We start from the raw sequence: 16,105 nt of genomic DNA, 5'->3' as shown, positions 1-16,105 counted from the left end.
AAAGGAATTGAGTTCAAGACTTTTGCACAGCACTACATGGGGCAGAGTTCCTGGTGAACACTTCAGCAGGTGGAAGGAGGGCAGGCCGATGGGCAGCACGCCTGCACAGGCTCAGTGAGGACACTGTCTCCATGCCAACTCTTCCTTGTGTACAAGAAATACTTCCATGGGGCGTGGGTGTCAATGACCTGAGAGAAGCCCTCCGTGTAGCAAAATGGTTTTAACTATTCACACAGAGCTTAATCCATGACCAAGCAGAAGGGAGACGGTAAAGAAGAATCTCATTCTAGGATGTACTGATTTCCTCGAGATGCAAAGTTTTAATAATTCCCTTAATAAAAGTAGGAAGTTTATTTAATTCTTGTTAAACTTTTTCATGACAACTTCCATAATTAGACAATAAACCATGATAATTCCCTCCATTCCTTCACTTTCCCTTCACAAATTCACATCCCCTCCCTCTCTCAGTTGTCTATCTTTTATTTTGATGTCATCATCTCAACATTTGAGTTCTCATTCAGAACTTTTTTTTTCTTGTTTGAAACTGTCTTAATATGTACTCAAGCCTGACATAAAACCTGAGATATCTACCACTGACTCCTGAGTGAGGAGAACACTTTCTGTTTTGATCTTTCTGAATTTTCCATATCATATAGAAAATAACTAAATTCAAATTTTTCAGAGATGTTTCTGTGAACTATTTCATATAATTTCATTACAGATGCTCACAATGCCAGGCTTTTGTTTTTGTTTAATAAATAACAAGAAACACACAGAAAAACATACACAATAATCATCAAATGATATCTGACTTACATCTTTCTCAAAAAGAAATAGAACATTCTGGCATTTTCCAGTCATTAACCCCTCTCCATTATGAGAAGCTTGTTTTTCAATTAATGATATAAAATGTGTTCCACCCTTTAAACTTTATAATTTGTTAGCTGCTTTGGTTAGCATAACTAAGTAACATGACAATCACAGCATATTTCAAAATAAATTCAAAAATGAATGAAGTAGCATTATGACTCAGGAGGCTTAACTGTTTTAGCCAGTAAGAAGTCAGTGTGAACTTACCTGTTGTCCAGGTTAGTAGCTTGCACAGCTGCAAATACTTTGGTTTTCAAAGGTAACCCAATACTTGGGATAATTAACTGCTCTCTGTAGGTTGAATCCTAATGATGAAATAGTAAATGTCAGTCTACAATTACCTCCCCAACAATAGCACATTTATCATGTAGAACGGTGCTAAAGAGAAAAGGACTAAATCCATCAACATAAAACTACATAACCAACTCTGAAAAGGGTTGAATTTATCCTGTGATTCTTGGCAGGACCTCTGTGAAGCCATATCCATGCAGCAAATTGATTTCAACACACTTATCATGCTTGTTTCCATGGTATAAACACATGCGGTAGCTAATGTTCACTATATGTCAATTAATTTCAGTTGCCATGGGTTAATATTAACTTTGTTTAGGATTCAATGCCAATGTCCAATTCATTTAAATTAGGATTTCATTTATTGAAATTACATTAGTGACTAACTTCAGTTCACTTAAATTATATATCCTTTAATTATGCCCTTAAATATTAGAGTGCCAGGTGTTAATTTCGTTATCATTCATTTATCCAAAACCACTTATCTGGCAGTTTGAAGTCAACAAAATTTAACTGAAAGCCAAAGAAGGGAACAACATGTCCTCTGATTTGCCAAAGTTTCTTATCATAGAAGTTCTGTTCCAAATTTCTTTTTCTTCATTTAAGACCATGTGGTGGCTTGATTCAGGTGTCTCCCATAAACTCAGGTGTTCTAAATGCTAGGTTCCCAGCTGATGGAGATTTGGGAATTAACACCTCCTGGAGGCAGTGTATTGTTGGGGGCGGGCTTATGGGTGTTATAGCCAGTTTCCCCTTGCCAGTGTTTAGTACACTTTCTTGTTGCTGTGGTCCACCTTATGTTGGCCAGGGGTTGATGTCCTCCCTCTGCTCATGCCATCATTTTCCCCTGCCATAATGGAGCTTCACCTTGAGCATATAAGCCAAAATAAACCTCTTTTTTCCCACGAGCTGCTCTTGGTTGGTTGATTTCTACCAGCAATGCAAACCTGACTGAAACAGACCAATTCTCGAGAATTTATTCATATTACATCCCTCACTGCAATATATTAAACCTGGGGATTAAAAATTAAAATATATACCTATAGTTTAATGAAGAAGAAATATACAGAATGCAAAAATAAAAACAAAGAAGAAGACTTGGAGATGGCCTGAGGACTTTGAATCCCAGAGTCCACTTAGAAGCCTGCATGGCAGTGTTCCTATAATCCCAGCAATGAGAAAATAGACACAGGAGGATCCATGGGGCTTGTGGCTAGCGAGTCTAGCTGAATTGCTGAGTCAGTAATCTCTAGGTTCAGTGAATGATCCTGTCTCACAAATAAGATGGAGAGCAATTGAGAAAGAAACCCAGTGTCAATCTCTGTCCTTCACGTGCACCTGCACAAAATAGTAACTAAAGAAATTGCTGGGCTGTTGAGATGGCTCAGCAGTGGATAAAAGTATTCATTATATAGGAAGTGAGTTCAAGTTCAATCTGCAGCACTCAATTAAAAAGATAGCCATAGGCTAGAAATATGGCTTACCAGTTATGGTGCTTGCCTGTGACACCTACAGACCCATGTTCGACTCTCCAGGTCCCACATAAGCCAGACATACAATGCAAACACAAGGTCACACATGTGTACAAGGTGGCACACGTGTCTGGAGTTCGCTTGCAGTGGCTGGAGGCCCTGGTGTGCCAATTCTCTCCCACTCTCTCTTGCTTTCTCTATTGTAATTTATTTTGTTCTTTTTACAAAAGATAGGCATGGCCCTGCACACCTGTAATTCCTACAGTGAGTGGCTGCGAGACAGGTGAATTTATAGAATTTCCTTGTCAGCAAGTCTAACTGTGAAGAATTACAAGCAGCCTGCAGATTCAGTGAGAGACCCTGTCTCAGGAAATAAGGCAGAAGACATCCTCTTCTGTCTTTGCACATATGTACATGGGAGACACATCACACATACATACACTCACAAACACCATACACACACACACCAAAAAAAGTGATGTTTTGCAAGAAAAAAATGTAATGCTCACTGTGAAATAAAGTCATCAAAGACAGGCAAACTATACAACCTATTATACTTATAAGGCTCTAAAGAAACATTAGGAATTTGTAAAACTAAAACAATAAGAGTTTGGACATCTTACTCTTGGGAAAATTGTATTCATGTGGGAGCATTTCATTCTCTAGTAAAGCCCATCAAAGGATGGATTATATACTTTACTTAGAAATTATTACCCTCTGTATTTCTAATTATTTTCTATATTTCTGTGATAAATGATAATAGCTTCTATAACCATAGATAGATAGTATTTTCACTTAATGCACTTTCTGGATTGCCTTTCCAATGTCCTCAAGTAAATTCTAATTCTTTGACTTTACTGATCCTTAGTCTTATGTTTGCATCAAGAGAGTCCCAAAAAATGTTTACTGTCTTCACAAGACATAAGGGAGTAAGTCATTTACAAATGACACATGACCCATCATTCAGTTATAATAAATAATATTGAACCCAAACCAGTCACTTAAAATCTATTTCAGGGAGCTTACACATGTAAGGTGCCAGAGAAACTACCCAGTTTAAGGACATTTTATATGTATTTCTCACAAAAATAAAAAATATGCAGCCATATTGAGAGTAAGTGTTAGCATACACCTTTGCTTAGTATAACAGAACCAAGTAAACTGGCAGCTTCTCTTTGCAGAAGAAAGTTTAGAAATGACAGAAAGTCAATCTTGATTCCAACACATTTTAATGTGTTGTTTAGGACTCCATAGTGTCAGACTACAAACTAGTAAACATGACTTTTTTCAGTACCTGTGGAAAATGTTCTACTACAATATTTATAGCTCATTATATGCAAAATATAAAGTCGACTTTTAAATCAGTTCCATGAATTATAACTGAGTGCCATGATGACATGAATAATAATGCAAAAAGAAAATTCATAATTTACAAAAATGTTGGCTGATAGATTGAAAAATTGATATTTAAATCAGGCATTTAAAATGTATGAATAAAATTTTTAATCAACATGAAAATATCATTTGGGGGATTAATGTTACAATTATAAATAGAAATCCATGTATTTTTCACATTTTGCTGCCACAGTCGATATTTGCATGACAAAAGTTTAGACAATGCTTTGTCATCAATTTAAATTATTTCAGATGTGTGACAGAATTGTCAGCTAAAATTGAAAATATTAACACATTCATCACCAAAAGTCTCATTAAGAAATGTCATTTACAGATAGTGTTGTACAGATCTTAACCCTGACTTTAGCTATACACACACACACACATACACACACACACATACTTACACAAATACATATATGCAAATAAATGTACATGGACCCTTGAAACAACAATTACAAAATCACTTTTCTGATATAAAATTTCAATCATTTATTATCTTATAGACAATTTAATAAAGCTTATAGCATACCTTTATGACTAAGATGTATGAATACAAAAGTAAAGATGGATAAATGTTACTCAAGAACAGCAGGGTTAATGTGACTCTCAGTAGATTTTTATATAAAGCTATTCACCTAAATGGCTCCTCACAATAGTGAAAGGGAAAATAGCATCTTTCAACCATCAACTTACATTATAAAGGAGCAAGTTCAAAGTGCTGACAAATGTTCCATTGTTCTCTCTCACAGAAATAGCAGCTGAGGACCTAAAACAGATTTGGACAAGGAAAGGCATTGATGATATTTTAAATCTTTAAAGTTTTAGTTGTGCCTGGATGCTGGATTTCAGGCAATGAACTTAAATAATTTGGCATGCTTCTAACTAGGCCTGAAGTAGGTGCACTGCCTAAATTTCCAAAAGGATATAATATCCAAAAACAAAGGGACTCAAGTACAGACAGACAGCTATTTAGGATTATTTCCTTTATAATGCCAACTCCTTTTACTTGGCATTATCTGTGTAAGATTTTTGTGGGCAAATTCATATCATAAGTCCTTGAAACGGGTGCAATGCAGCTTCATCAACACCATAGGAAGTTCAATGAGGTCAGACTTGGTTCTACTTTGTTGACTGCTGAGCAAACGTTGCATGGTAAGTAGTAGATGTGTAATAAATATTGATTGAATGAATGAATAAATTCCTTAGATACTAAAGGAGTTTGCAAACTACATGGCACAGAGGACAGAATGAGAGATGTTTCCCTCAGAATCTGTGTGCTTTGGATCAAGTTCTTACCACAGCAAAGTTTTGCTTTTGACCAAAATGCATATCATTTCTGTGCTGCTAAAATCAATTGCATATTTCTTACCTAATACAGTGTGGCCTCTATGTTTCCTCATATCTATGATTAAACAGTAACTTTAATTTTATAATAACAAACCCTAAAATTTGAGAGGGAAAACTTTCACTCAATCACCCCATTTTGACAAAAATAGTTAACAAAATATCTAGAGCTTTGATGTGGTTATAACCATGTCTTGGAGTATGTATTTGGGAAATAATCAATGAAGACATGACTCTTGAACCTCTGTCCTTATCTAGAGTTCTTTGGTTCTGGTCATGCCACCTTTCCTAGACAGTCACAAACATCTGTGATCCTCTGTAGAAGTCACAGGGACTTGGGTTCCAGAGAAACAGAATCCAACAGTGAGATCACATGGCAATACAGGACAGACTGGACACAGTAACTCAGTGACTGCGCGCTCTACAAAGGAGAAACAGTGCAAGGCTTTTAGAGCTGCTGAAGTACTCTTGGCTCTTAGGCAGAAATATCAAGGAGAATCCAAGGCAAATGAGAGGGCAGAGAGTACAAGAGACAGAGATATTAGATTTAATATGGCTCCCATTATATTCAGTTTGCCTATAAGTCTCTCAAAAATAAGAAATTACTCAAATGTAAAGACAATGTGAGAAAACAAAAGTATGAACTTACGAAGCCAGCTGGGTATTATTAACCAGGTACTCCAATGGGTAACTACAACTAAACTTGTACAGAAGACCAGGAAGATAGCTGATGACTGCTGGCGGGTCTGGAGTATCAATATATCCTGAAATATTTCCTATTTGCATTGAAGTTGCATTTCCATAACCACTGACACCAGGAACTGTGGATACCTGTGAGAACAGTAGACCAAGCTCAATCATTAGTGCCTGTATATATGTGTGTGTGTGTGTGTGTGTGTGTGTGTGTGTGTGTGTGTGTGTGTGTATACACTCATCTAGGAACCTCACATGCACATAAACATTAGACCAGATCTTTTTCCATGCTTTGGGTCAACCATAAAGGACCATAATTTTGAAACTATACACATATAAAGCTATATATGAGTGACTATACATCTTTTAATATTTGAATCATATTTCATGGATAATGATAACATGCCCATAGGGCTACATTAACAATTAAAGTAAAACTCAGGGATAAAGTGCAACTTTTCTGAAATATCTTTAAAGACTTAGTAAATTGTAATTAAGTCTTAATTAGTAATTTGGCCCTGTTTACCACATTAGTTTCATATCTCCAAGTTGTTAGTCTTAAGAAAATTCTCCTTCTTGGACTTGGAGAGATGGCTTGGCAGTTAAGTGCTTGCCTAAGGACCTTGGTTCAAGGCTTGATTCCCCAGAACCCACATAAGCCAGATGCACAAGGGAGCACATGCATCTGGAGTTTGTTTTCAGTGACTGGAGGCCCTGGTGCGCCCATTCTCTCTCTATCTACCTGCCTCTTTCTCTCTCTGTCTGATGCTCTCAAAAAATAAATAAAAAATTTAAAAATGCTCCTTCTCCAGCGTCCTTCTTCTGGCCTCTGTATATGTCCACTGCACTGCCTTTCTCCTCCACACCTCATAGCCATCTGTGTTCCCCTTCATAGGATCTCATCCTCCTGGTAACCTTCCTCTGACTCACACAAATCCAGCATCCATCTCTGTCTCCATCTTTGAGCACAGAAGAGCTGTATTGGCATCCCTCAGCCATCTTCAGAATTCTGTGGGGTGAAGCATCTGGATCTTATTTTGTTATTTCCTCTACATAGCACCAGCATCATGGGCCTCACAACTAACTTTTTTAACAAATAACTGAAAGTCACAAATATTCTAAGGATTCAGTTTCCTAGGGTCTTGTCAGGAGATTCCCATCCTCATTAAGGAGATAAGAGGTCATGAGCTTCCAGAAATTAGGAGAGAAATGTTTTCTATGTGTGCTGGTTACCTTTCACTGGATTCTCCAATGCAACTCAAACTAATTCGTCACCTTAGGAATAATATTGATGATCTCCATAAAACCAAAATAGATACAAATTGTCTTCCTACCATGCCTAGTATGACATGGTATTTACTAAATACTTCTAGGAGATATTTCTGAGACTTGTAACAATTTTCAACAACAGAATAAATTTATGCATGAACCTAAACAGCACCCAGGCAGAGCTAAGACAATCATCTAGTTACTCGACAAATGAGGCAACTTCATTTTGCTCATGTAGGAATGTCCTCAAGAGCAGACGCCAAAGCTCGTGGAATCCAAGGTAAAATGTGGGAAATAAACAGACCTTCTCCTCCTACCATCTGTGGGTACAATACACATAGAGAAGTTTTTTATATATATATATAAAAGTTATTCAGCTCTCTGAAAGTGAAAAGCACATACATGCAGAGAAACACTTTTCCTGGCTTATTTTTCAAGCCAGGTGAAATGACTTTGCATTGTAAAGAGGCTTTGGGCAAGATGGGAGGAGGGGACATTCTGCTGTTCTCATCTGAGCTCCTTCCCTCCACTAGGAAATATGACAGGCAATAATCAACCACCTCACTCTCTGTTAGGCCTATTTCATAACCTCTGTGCACATAACTCAGGGAGATGAATGAGCATTTTTAATGAAAAAGAGTCAACAGTACACAACCTGAAGGTTTGGCAATGGTGGTGAGCACAATGTTCTAACTGCTTTTTGGGAAAAAAGAAGATTTAAATAAATCTCTTTCCTTGCCCTTCTAGCCTCCTCCAAATCTTAGAAATTGTAGCCTTGGTACAGTCCACTTCCTTCTTCATCACAAGCAATAATTTGTGAAAAGTGAAGACTCATCTCTCCTTCTTTTCTGGGGTCAGTGACCATGCATGTCATATTTCTTTTTTGCTAGGATTTATCAATAAGATTTTATTTTAATAAGCTAAATAACAAATGGGAGCATAATACCCCACTAAAACATGTCAATATCAATTAATTTTAACTCATTGGAGATTAAACTTCTTCCTCAATTCTATTTTTTGGTACTCAATGAATTAATTAAAAATTAATTAATTAAAAAATAATTAATGGTGTAGACCATGAGATCTCACTCAGTGTAGAAATGTTCAAAGCACTGCTTTGATTTTCAAAATGATTACGTGGGTGTGTTTCTTGGGCACACTCAATAAGATTGAGTATGATCAACATTTTGAAATGCAGTCCCACACAATGAAGAACTTCACATCAGAAACAAAGTCAGCCTTCTTTACAAAGCATTCATGTTGATCATTCAATAGAAATATGGACAAAGATTCCAAGTTTCCCATTCTATATTTAATCATGCTTTCTGAATGTGGCCACTGAAGTATTAGGCTTAGGAGTGTACAACCTAACTCAATGGAACAGTATGCGATCAGAATTTTCCATGCAAGCATAAAAGATGTGACTAGTGTGAACTGACATGTCAAACAGAAGAAAGTCACTTAGAGGAGTACAGTTGACCACAGGCCTGTCTACAGAATAGCTGCCAGCAACACACCGTTACAGGAAGATAGAATTGTATATTTGGGAATGCCTACTTCAAACAAGAAAAGAAAGCAATCTGTTTGGTTTTATTATATCTTTTTCCTTGAAAAATAGATTGGGCACCTGATTATTTCATGGAATGGAGGATATATATATATATATATATATATATATATATATATATATATATATATATATATATTCCCAGTCCTAGCACACAATTTCACACTAATCTTACCACTAAATTGTTTCCACAGCCCTCCAAGGTGCTGAGATTGATGATAAAAATGACCACTGCTGGAAAGGTGTTGTTATTGATGAACCCCCTGCAGTGGGAATCCCCATGCCTTCCGTTCAGAGCCAGATCTGTTTCAGAATAACCCGAGAAAAGGACTGTGCAAAAATTAATCTTCATTGTAATGGCCTGCACCCCACAGTAGACACTGATGTCTCTTTCAGCTGAAACAAAATACATAGAAAGCAAATGTAAGTCATAAAAGCCCAGTAAAGAGAAGACAAACAACTTTTACACCCCCTGACATATTTATCATCCCGTTATTTTAACTCATTTCTTGAGTACAGCATAATCCAATGGGCAAGTTATTAAGAAAAGTAGCCAAGAAAAAATTCTTTGATTTGGTTATGTAAAGAGAAAGCTTTGCAAATTTGTGAGGCATCCTGTTTCCTTGAGCCTGCTCTTCAGAGAATGTGCAAGAAATGTCAGTATAGTATCATTGGACGATAGAATTGAGTGAGGGGAAATCAGGTTATTGAGGAAATTTAAAAGCACAGTAACTGAATTATTCAGATCTATCTAAAGTGACACTCAGAAAAAAAAAAAAAATGATGCATTTTCCCAAGTGTTTGGGAAGAAGCAGTAAAAATCTACCCTAGACCAAATTACTCAGAGCTTTGGCACTTGGTAACTCATCATACCCAGAATGTAGAAACAGAAGGCATGCTGAAGACTGACATTTTCTTTGCCTGTATTAAGCCACATTACAGGGAAAATGAAAAACAGTGTACTGGTCTTATGAACAAGAGTTCTAGGTTGAGGCTGGGGAGACGGTTCTGTGTTTAAGAGCGCGTCCCACACAGCGGGGGCCTGGATGGGCTGCTTGAGCTTGGTTGCAAGCAACCATGAAATAGCAGGATGCGGCCATGCACATCCTGTGGGGAGCAGACAGTGGAAAATCTCTATGCCTTACAAAAATGGCAAGCTCAAGAATCACTTAAGAGACTCTGTCTGAAGGAAGCATGGTGATTAATGATGGAGGGGGACACCAACGTTCTCCTCGGGCTTCCCCAAATGCATGCACTGTACATGCATATGCACATATACCCCATGTACCACATATACTACACACACACACACACACACACACACACACACACACTTGCACATGCACGTCTCATAGCTTACTTCATGAAAATTTTGACAATTGACTGTGCGTGTGTAGGAGAAAGCAAAATATAGCTCATATGGTACTCCATGGGCCTGTGATCTTTGAAACACCCTATGTCTGTAGAAGTGAGTGCACTCACACGCATGCACATATACACTCAATGTTTTTATACCTCTGTGTTGACTTTCTGTTTATGCTGAAGAAAATAATTTAGTAAAGAGGTAATTTCCTTGTATCAGATGTCTTCCCCTACCCAAAGTATTGTGGTGCCCTAACCCCTATGGCTCCAGACTTTTCAACATGAGATTGTTAGAAATTTAATTAGCTAAGTGTGGATGAGGTCTCTCCGGAGTAGAGTGGGCTGCCAATCGAGTATGACTGATGTCCTGATTAAAGGAGCATATTGTGAAGCTACAGAGACACGGGAAAATGAGGGCTGAGGAAGATTAAAGTGATGCACTTAGATTCCAAGGCAAATCATGACTACCCAAGTGCCATCCAACATAAGTAGAAACCAGCAAGGACACGTCCTAGACTCAGATGAACCATGACCTTGGCTTGCTTTTGAATTGCTGGCCTTCAGATTGCCAAGAAAATCAATGCCCATTGTTTAAAATCACCCCAGGAGCCAATAGGTGTCTTTAAATCACCCTCTGTGTATGGTACTTAATTATAGCCATGATAGGAAATGAATGCAAGTAACTTTATTTTTAACACTGTTCCACAAATCAAATGCAAATCTTAAGGGAGAATCAGGTTTGCAAAGTGTGGAAACAAGCAAACAAGAACTGATCATGCTTGCTGGAGCAATTACCTTAATTGTTAAAAAAAAAAAAAAAACAGAAAACCAAACAAAATAAATTTCACTTTTGGCAACTAATAGGATGTTCATCTAAGAAATAAACATATCACTTAAAATTTTCAACAATGAGCCAATTTGTTTAAATAACTTGGTCCTAATTTAAGAGTACAAGTTCTCAGTAATAAATCTCTCTAAATATTTATTCTTTTTTCATTTTTTAAATATATATATATATATATATATATATATATATGTAAACAACTTCCATTAATTTATTCTTTATACTTTTTTTTTTTTCTTCTCTAGTAAAGGGAATCATACCTTGACTTTTTTGGTCTGAAAAGACTGAAAGGATTTTTTTTTTGAAGAAATACTAAGTAATTCATAGATTGAAAAATAAGGAGTTCCCTGTTGCCTCTAAAACATTACAAGCTATTACCAAGGCCCTTTGTTTCCTGTGAGATAGAGATGGTAAGACCCTACTGCTGAAACCTTCACGTGCCTGACTGGCAAAGTCACTGAGAAATCAAGCTGGTGCTGAGCAGAAAACTTTCTCCCTGTAGCACAGCCAACTGAAAGCAGGAAAAAGCTGCATTGCGTGCAGCCTTATGAGAGACACAAGTCATCAGCAGTGAAAACAGTGGACACTGGAAGCTTCAAGTTTGGCCAGAGAGGCCAAATGACCAAACGAGTACAATAGTGGCATGTATGCTCTGGGAGAAACTAACTGCTATTTAATTGAATTAAAGGCCCACTCTGTGGGAGGGAATTCATGCCTGGAACTGAAAACCTAATCAAAAGCCTATGTTAAGGGAGGTCATGAGCCTCACAGGTGTAAAGCCTCCTCTTATCTGGATAAATATATATATTATTCCCACCAAATTGTCCTGAAAACACTACACTTAATGTTCATATTCATATATTAATGCCACTCTCACTTCTGGTTAGATAAGCTTCTCTTTTCAGATGGTAATGACCTCTGGGATGACCGTAAAGGCAACATAGTGCTGAGAAGAAGGAATGGAGGAGTGTCCAGCACTGAAACATCTCACACCCTCGAAGGCTCAGGGTCCATTGCGGAAGAGGTGGCAGAAAGAATGTAAGAGCCAAGGAAGGGTACCACTTCTTATATGCAACTGTGCAGACAGAAATTGGCCTGACCTTGCAGTGCCTAGCACTATCTTCATGATAGGAAAAAAGATGATGGGCAAAATAAGAGACTAATGGAGAGAGGGAGGGGATATGATGGAGAGGAGAGTTATGAAGGGGAAAGTGTGGGAGGGGAAGGAAATGCCATAGTTTGTTGTCTGTAAGTACAGAAGTTGTTAACAATACATATGTGTGTGTGTGTGTGTGTGTGTGTGTGTGTGTGTGTGTGTGTGTGTATGAGAGAGAAGGGGGCACTGGGTAGAAGACTAGTTAAAGGAGTTTGCTTGCAAAGCTTGCTGGTCCAGATTTAATTCTCTAGCCATCCACATAAAACCAGCTGGACACTGATTTGCAACAGCAAGAGACCCTGGTACATGTGCAAATCACATAAGTGAAAACAGTACACACACTTGTGCAAATAACTTTTTTAAAAATTTAAAGAGATAAAAGGAGGCTAGAGAAAGGGGCTGCATAAACTGTCCTAGATCCGTTCTTTCTTGCACTTCTGCCTTCATCACAAGTGTCCTGTGTCCAGAGGCAAGAGTGGCTCTCTGGCTGCCAAGTCAGACCTCATCAACAGACATTGTGTGCAGTGGTTTACAAAGCAGACATAACCTATACCCTCAAGTCTGTGACCCAAGCAAAGCATCCTTCAAGCAATCACAGAGGCAGACACCTAAGACCGCAATGTTCCCGTCTGAGGAGCACCAGACACCCTGGGAGCTTGACTAGGAGGTCTGAGAGACTCTGGGGCTTGCAGGGAGCTTCCAGAAGGTCTGATGTTGGAGGCCAGACCTGGAAGAGGAGCCGGTGCCCCTCTAGGTGAGCAAGAGTCAGAACACATGGCCCAGAAAAGGTTGCAGAATGCATGCTGGGTGGACAGGGAGGAGTTTAGCATACCTAAAGAGCGAAACAGATCCATACGGGCAGAGCCCAGGGGGCAAAGAAAGTGTGAGGTAAGGTTTTGGTTATGCCAATTTTTGACTAATACCTTCTAAACTATATTGTTTGATGCGTGAAAGTTGAAAATTACCACATCTTCTCCATAAACAAAACTTTTATCAATATGTAAAACAGGCAACTACTAACCTAGCTGTTTGAAGAAATACTAAGTGATTCATAGACTGAAAAATAAGATAAATCAAAAGATTATTGCCACAATTTATGATAATAAGTACCATTGAAGTTAAGGAATATCTCTTGAGCAACATTAACTGTTTAAATGCAACCATAACTTCTTTGGTCAAGAAGAGTATGTGATATGTATACATGTATGTGAGTCTGTGTGTATGTGTCTCTGCATGTATGTGTGTGTGCAGGTGCTTGTGTGGGTAAGACAGATGTTGACATCAGTTGTCTCCCTCAGTCACTCTGTACCTTATTTAAAAATATGTATTTTAGGGCTGGAGAGATGGCTTAGCGGTTAAGCACTTTCCTGTGAAGCCTAAGGACCCCGGTTCGAATCTCGGTTCCCCAGGTCCCACGTTAGCCAGATGCACAAGGGGGCGCACGCGTCTGGAGTTCGTTTGCAGAGGCTGGAAGCCCTGGCGTGCCCATTCTCTCTCTCTCCCTCTATCTGTCTTTCTCTCTGTGTCTGTCGCTCTCAAATAAATAAATATATATATACATATATTTAATATGTATTAAATATGTATTAATTTATATATAATTTATTCATTACAGAGAGAAAAAGATGGGGGGGAAGGAGAGAGAATGAGTGTGCCAGGGCCTCTATCCACTGCACATGAACTCCAGATGCATGTGCCACCTTGTGCATCTAGCTTTACAGGGTCCTGGGGAATCAAACCTGAGATTTTGGGCTTTGCAGGCAAGCGCCTTAACTGCAAGGCCATCTCTCCAGCCCTCCATCTTATTTTTGGAGACAGTCTTGAACTGAACCTAGAGCTCTCTGAGTAAGCCCTAAAAGACCCTCCTGTCTCTGCATGCCCCAACCCCCACCCCACAGGCACCTGCTGTCATAATCACCATTTTTACACGGAGGCTGGCAATCCAAACCCAGGCCCTCGTGTTTGCAAGGCAAGCACTTGACCCATGGAGCATCTTGCCAGCCTGCAACCAGGACTTTTAAGTCATCTTCTTTCCTGGAATAAAACCTTTTACTTTATAAAGGTTCATTGAGTATCTATAAACTTCAAAATATATCTTAATTTTAGTGATTCTTCTCCATCCACATGCTGTTTCTTGGCTTGTGTTATCCTGGCTTTCCCTTAGAATACTGAATTGACCTACTGTCTCTTCACTTCAGCTGCTGCCCCTTCTACTGACTGACTTGGTAGCACTTTAATGCAGCATGCCATCTACCTGCCCCCACCTTTGGCACTCATTTCCCAAAGGCCCACCATACCTGGAGCCAGATCCTCAGGACTCTTGGGGGCAGGCCATACACCTCCCTCTACATTCTCCCGTATCATTCTTGCTCTCTACATTTGTTACACAGAATGTTTTTCTTTGTAATAGATGCCAGCATGTGTGGTTACCTCCTAGGATAGAATTTCTAGGGACATAAGGAATATTTAGGAGGCAAGAAGAAAAAATGTTCTCTGGCTTGATCTGGGGAGGTCATATAAATTTACACAAACTTTAAAATTACAAGCAACATTCTCGAGACTGGTTCATCTTCCTAGGTATAAATTACTCCTCAGTAAAAGTACTATGAGCATTGGAAAACCATAGCCCATTTGTACAGAATATTCAGTCAGTCTTTTCTTCTGCTTGCAGTGCTTCTCTTATGCCCAAGCTCCTATCTACAACTAAACCTTCAGCTCTCAAACTTCATGTCTTTTCCCAAAGATTTCCCTGATCCTAAACACAAAGTGTACCATTTTATTTTAAAACACGGTCAACTTGCTTTAAAATCACACATACATTTCTACATTTGCCCTACAAGCTCTAAGTGTTAGAAGGCAGCAGAATTGTTAGGTTTCCCAGCATAGCCTGGAGAGCGTTCGATTAATTGTACTAAGTGCTGGGAGCACTAGGGCCGCAGCAGGGGTTCAGAACGCAGCACCCCTGCTCTGGGTGCGTCAGTGCGCATTAGACCCCATCCCCGAGCACACTGACAGAAAACCTGCAGGAAGAGAAAGAGGCAAAACGAAAAGAAAAAAACAAAACAACTGGCCCAGGCCAACTGGGTAGAAATGGCTTCCTGGAGAAAGTGGCACCGAGCTTAGTTTTGAAGGGTCAGAAGGAGTTGGCTTTGCAAATGAGTGAAAATTTTATAGCACAGGAGGGATGGTGTGGATAATGAAATGTGTTCCGGCTGGTTGGGAGCCAGAGAGTTCCAGTTTCATTACAATTTAAAACACAAGGAAAAAGTGACAACAAACAAGGACTTGTAGCTCGCATGGAGATGATCATGGGAAACATTTACACGTGGTCTCTCTATAGCAGCAGAGTGTCCACCTATAGGTGGGGTGGATCTTCAACAAGTAACGAGTCATCTGAGATTGGCTTACACTCCAGGAACTAGGACAACTCCATTATTTGAAGTATCATAAGTGCACCAAAGTAACACAGATTAATATATATGCTACAAAAGACAGATATCCTTAACCCAGGCTATAAGCCAGTGAGCATCTTTAACATCCTAACCTCTGGTTGGGAGACTGAGTGACATTTAGAATACCTAAACAGGTAGAAATGGTCACTGTGTCCAGATGTAAGGCTCCTGGCTGTTTTCTGCTTACCTGTGAATGGGTCACCCCTGCAAGGAAATTAACTTCTCTACAAGCTGATCCCACTTGAAGATGTGGTGACAAATTAAAGGCTTTTGCAGTGTAGGAAAGGAGAGCTGTTCAAATCTGGTCTGGCATGGTTCTATAAAGACTTTCACTGTCCTCCAGAGAAACACATTTTTATTCTTTTTCATGGTTGCAGATTCTAAAGA

The 16,105-nt window shown here is 38.9% G+C and overlaps 1 protein-coding gene across 1 annotated transcript in view; it reads right to left on the bottom strand.

Moving 5' to 3' along the window:
- Nucleotides 1-16,105, bottom strand: part of Zpld1 (zona pellucida like domain containing 1) — a 40,933-nt gene that overhangs the window by 12,197 nt on the left and 12,631 nt on the right. Inside the window, exons 2-5 of the mRNA XM_004670446.3 lie at nt 9,080-9,300; nt 6,025-6,206; nt 4,725-4,797; nt 1,078-1,175 (exon numbers count right to left, since the gene is read on the bottom strand). Of these exons, the coding sequence (XP_004670503.1) occupies nt 1,078-1,175; nt 4,725-4,797; nt 6,025-6,206; nt 9,080-9,300 (574 nt within the window). The remainder of the gene's footprint in view (nt 1-1,077; nt 1,176-4,724; nt 4,798-6,024; nt 6,207-9,079; nt 9,301-16,105) is intronic.

This window comes from Jaculus jaculus, chromosome 4 (genome assembly GCF_020740685.1).
Source record: "Jaculus jaculus isolate mJacJac1 chromosome 4, mJacJac1.mat.Y.cur, whole genome shotgun sequence".
Classification (NCBI taxonomy): Eukaryota; Metazoa; Chordata; class Mammalia; order Rodentia; family Dipodidae; genus Jaculus; species Jaculus jaculus.
The sequence above is the reverse complement of the archived record's forward strand: the minus strand, read 5'-3'. Positions and strand labels throughout refer to the sequence as shown.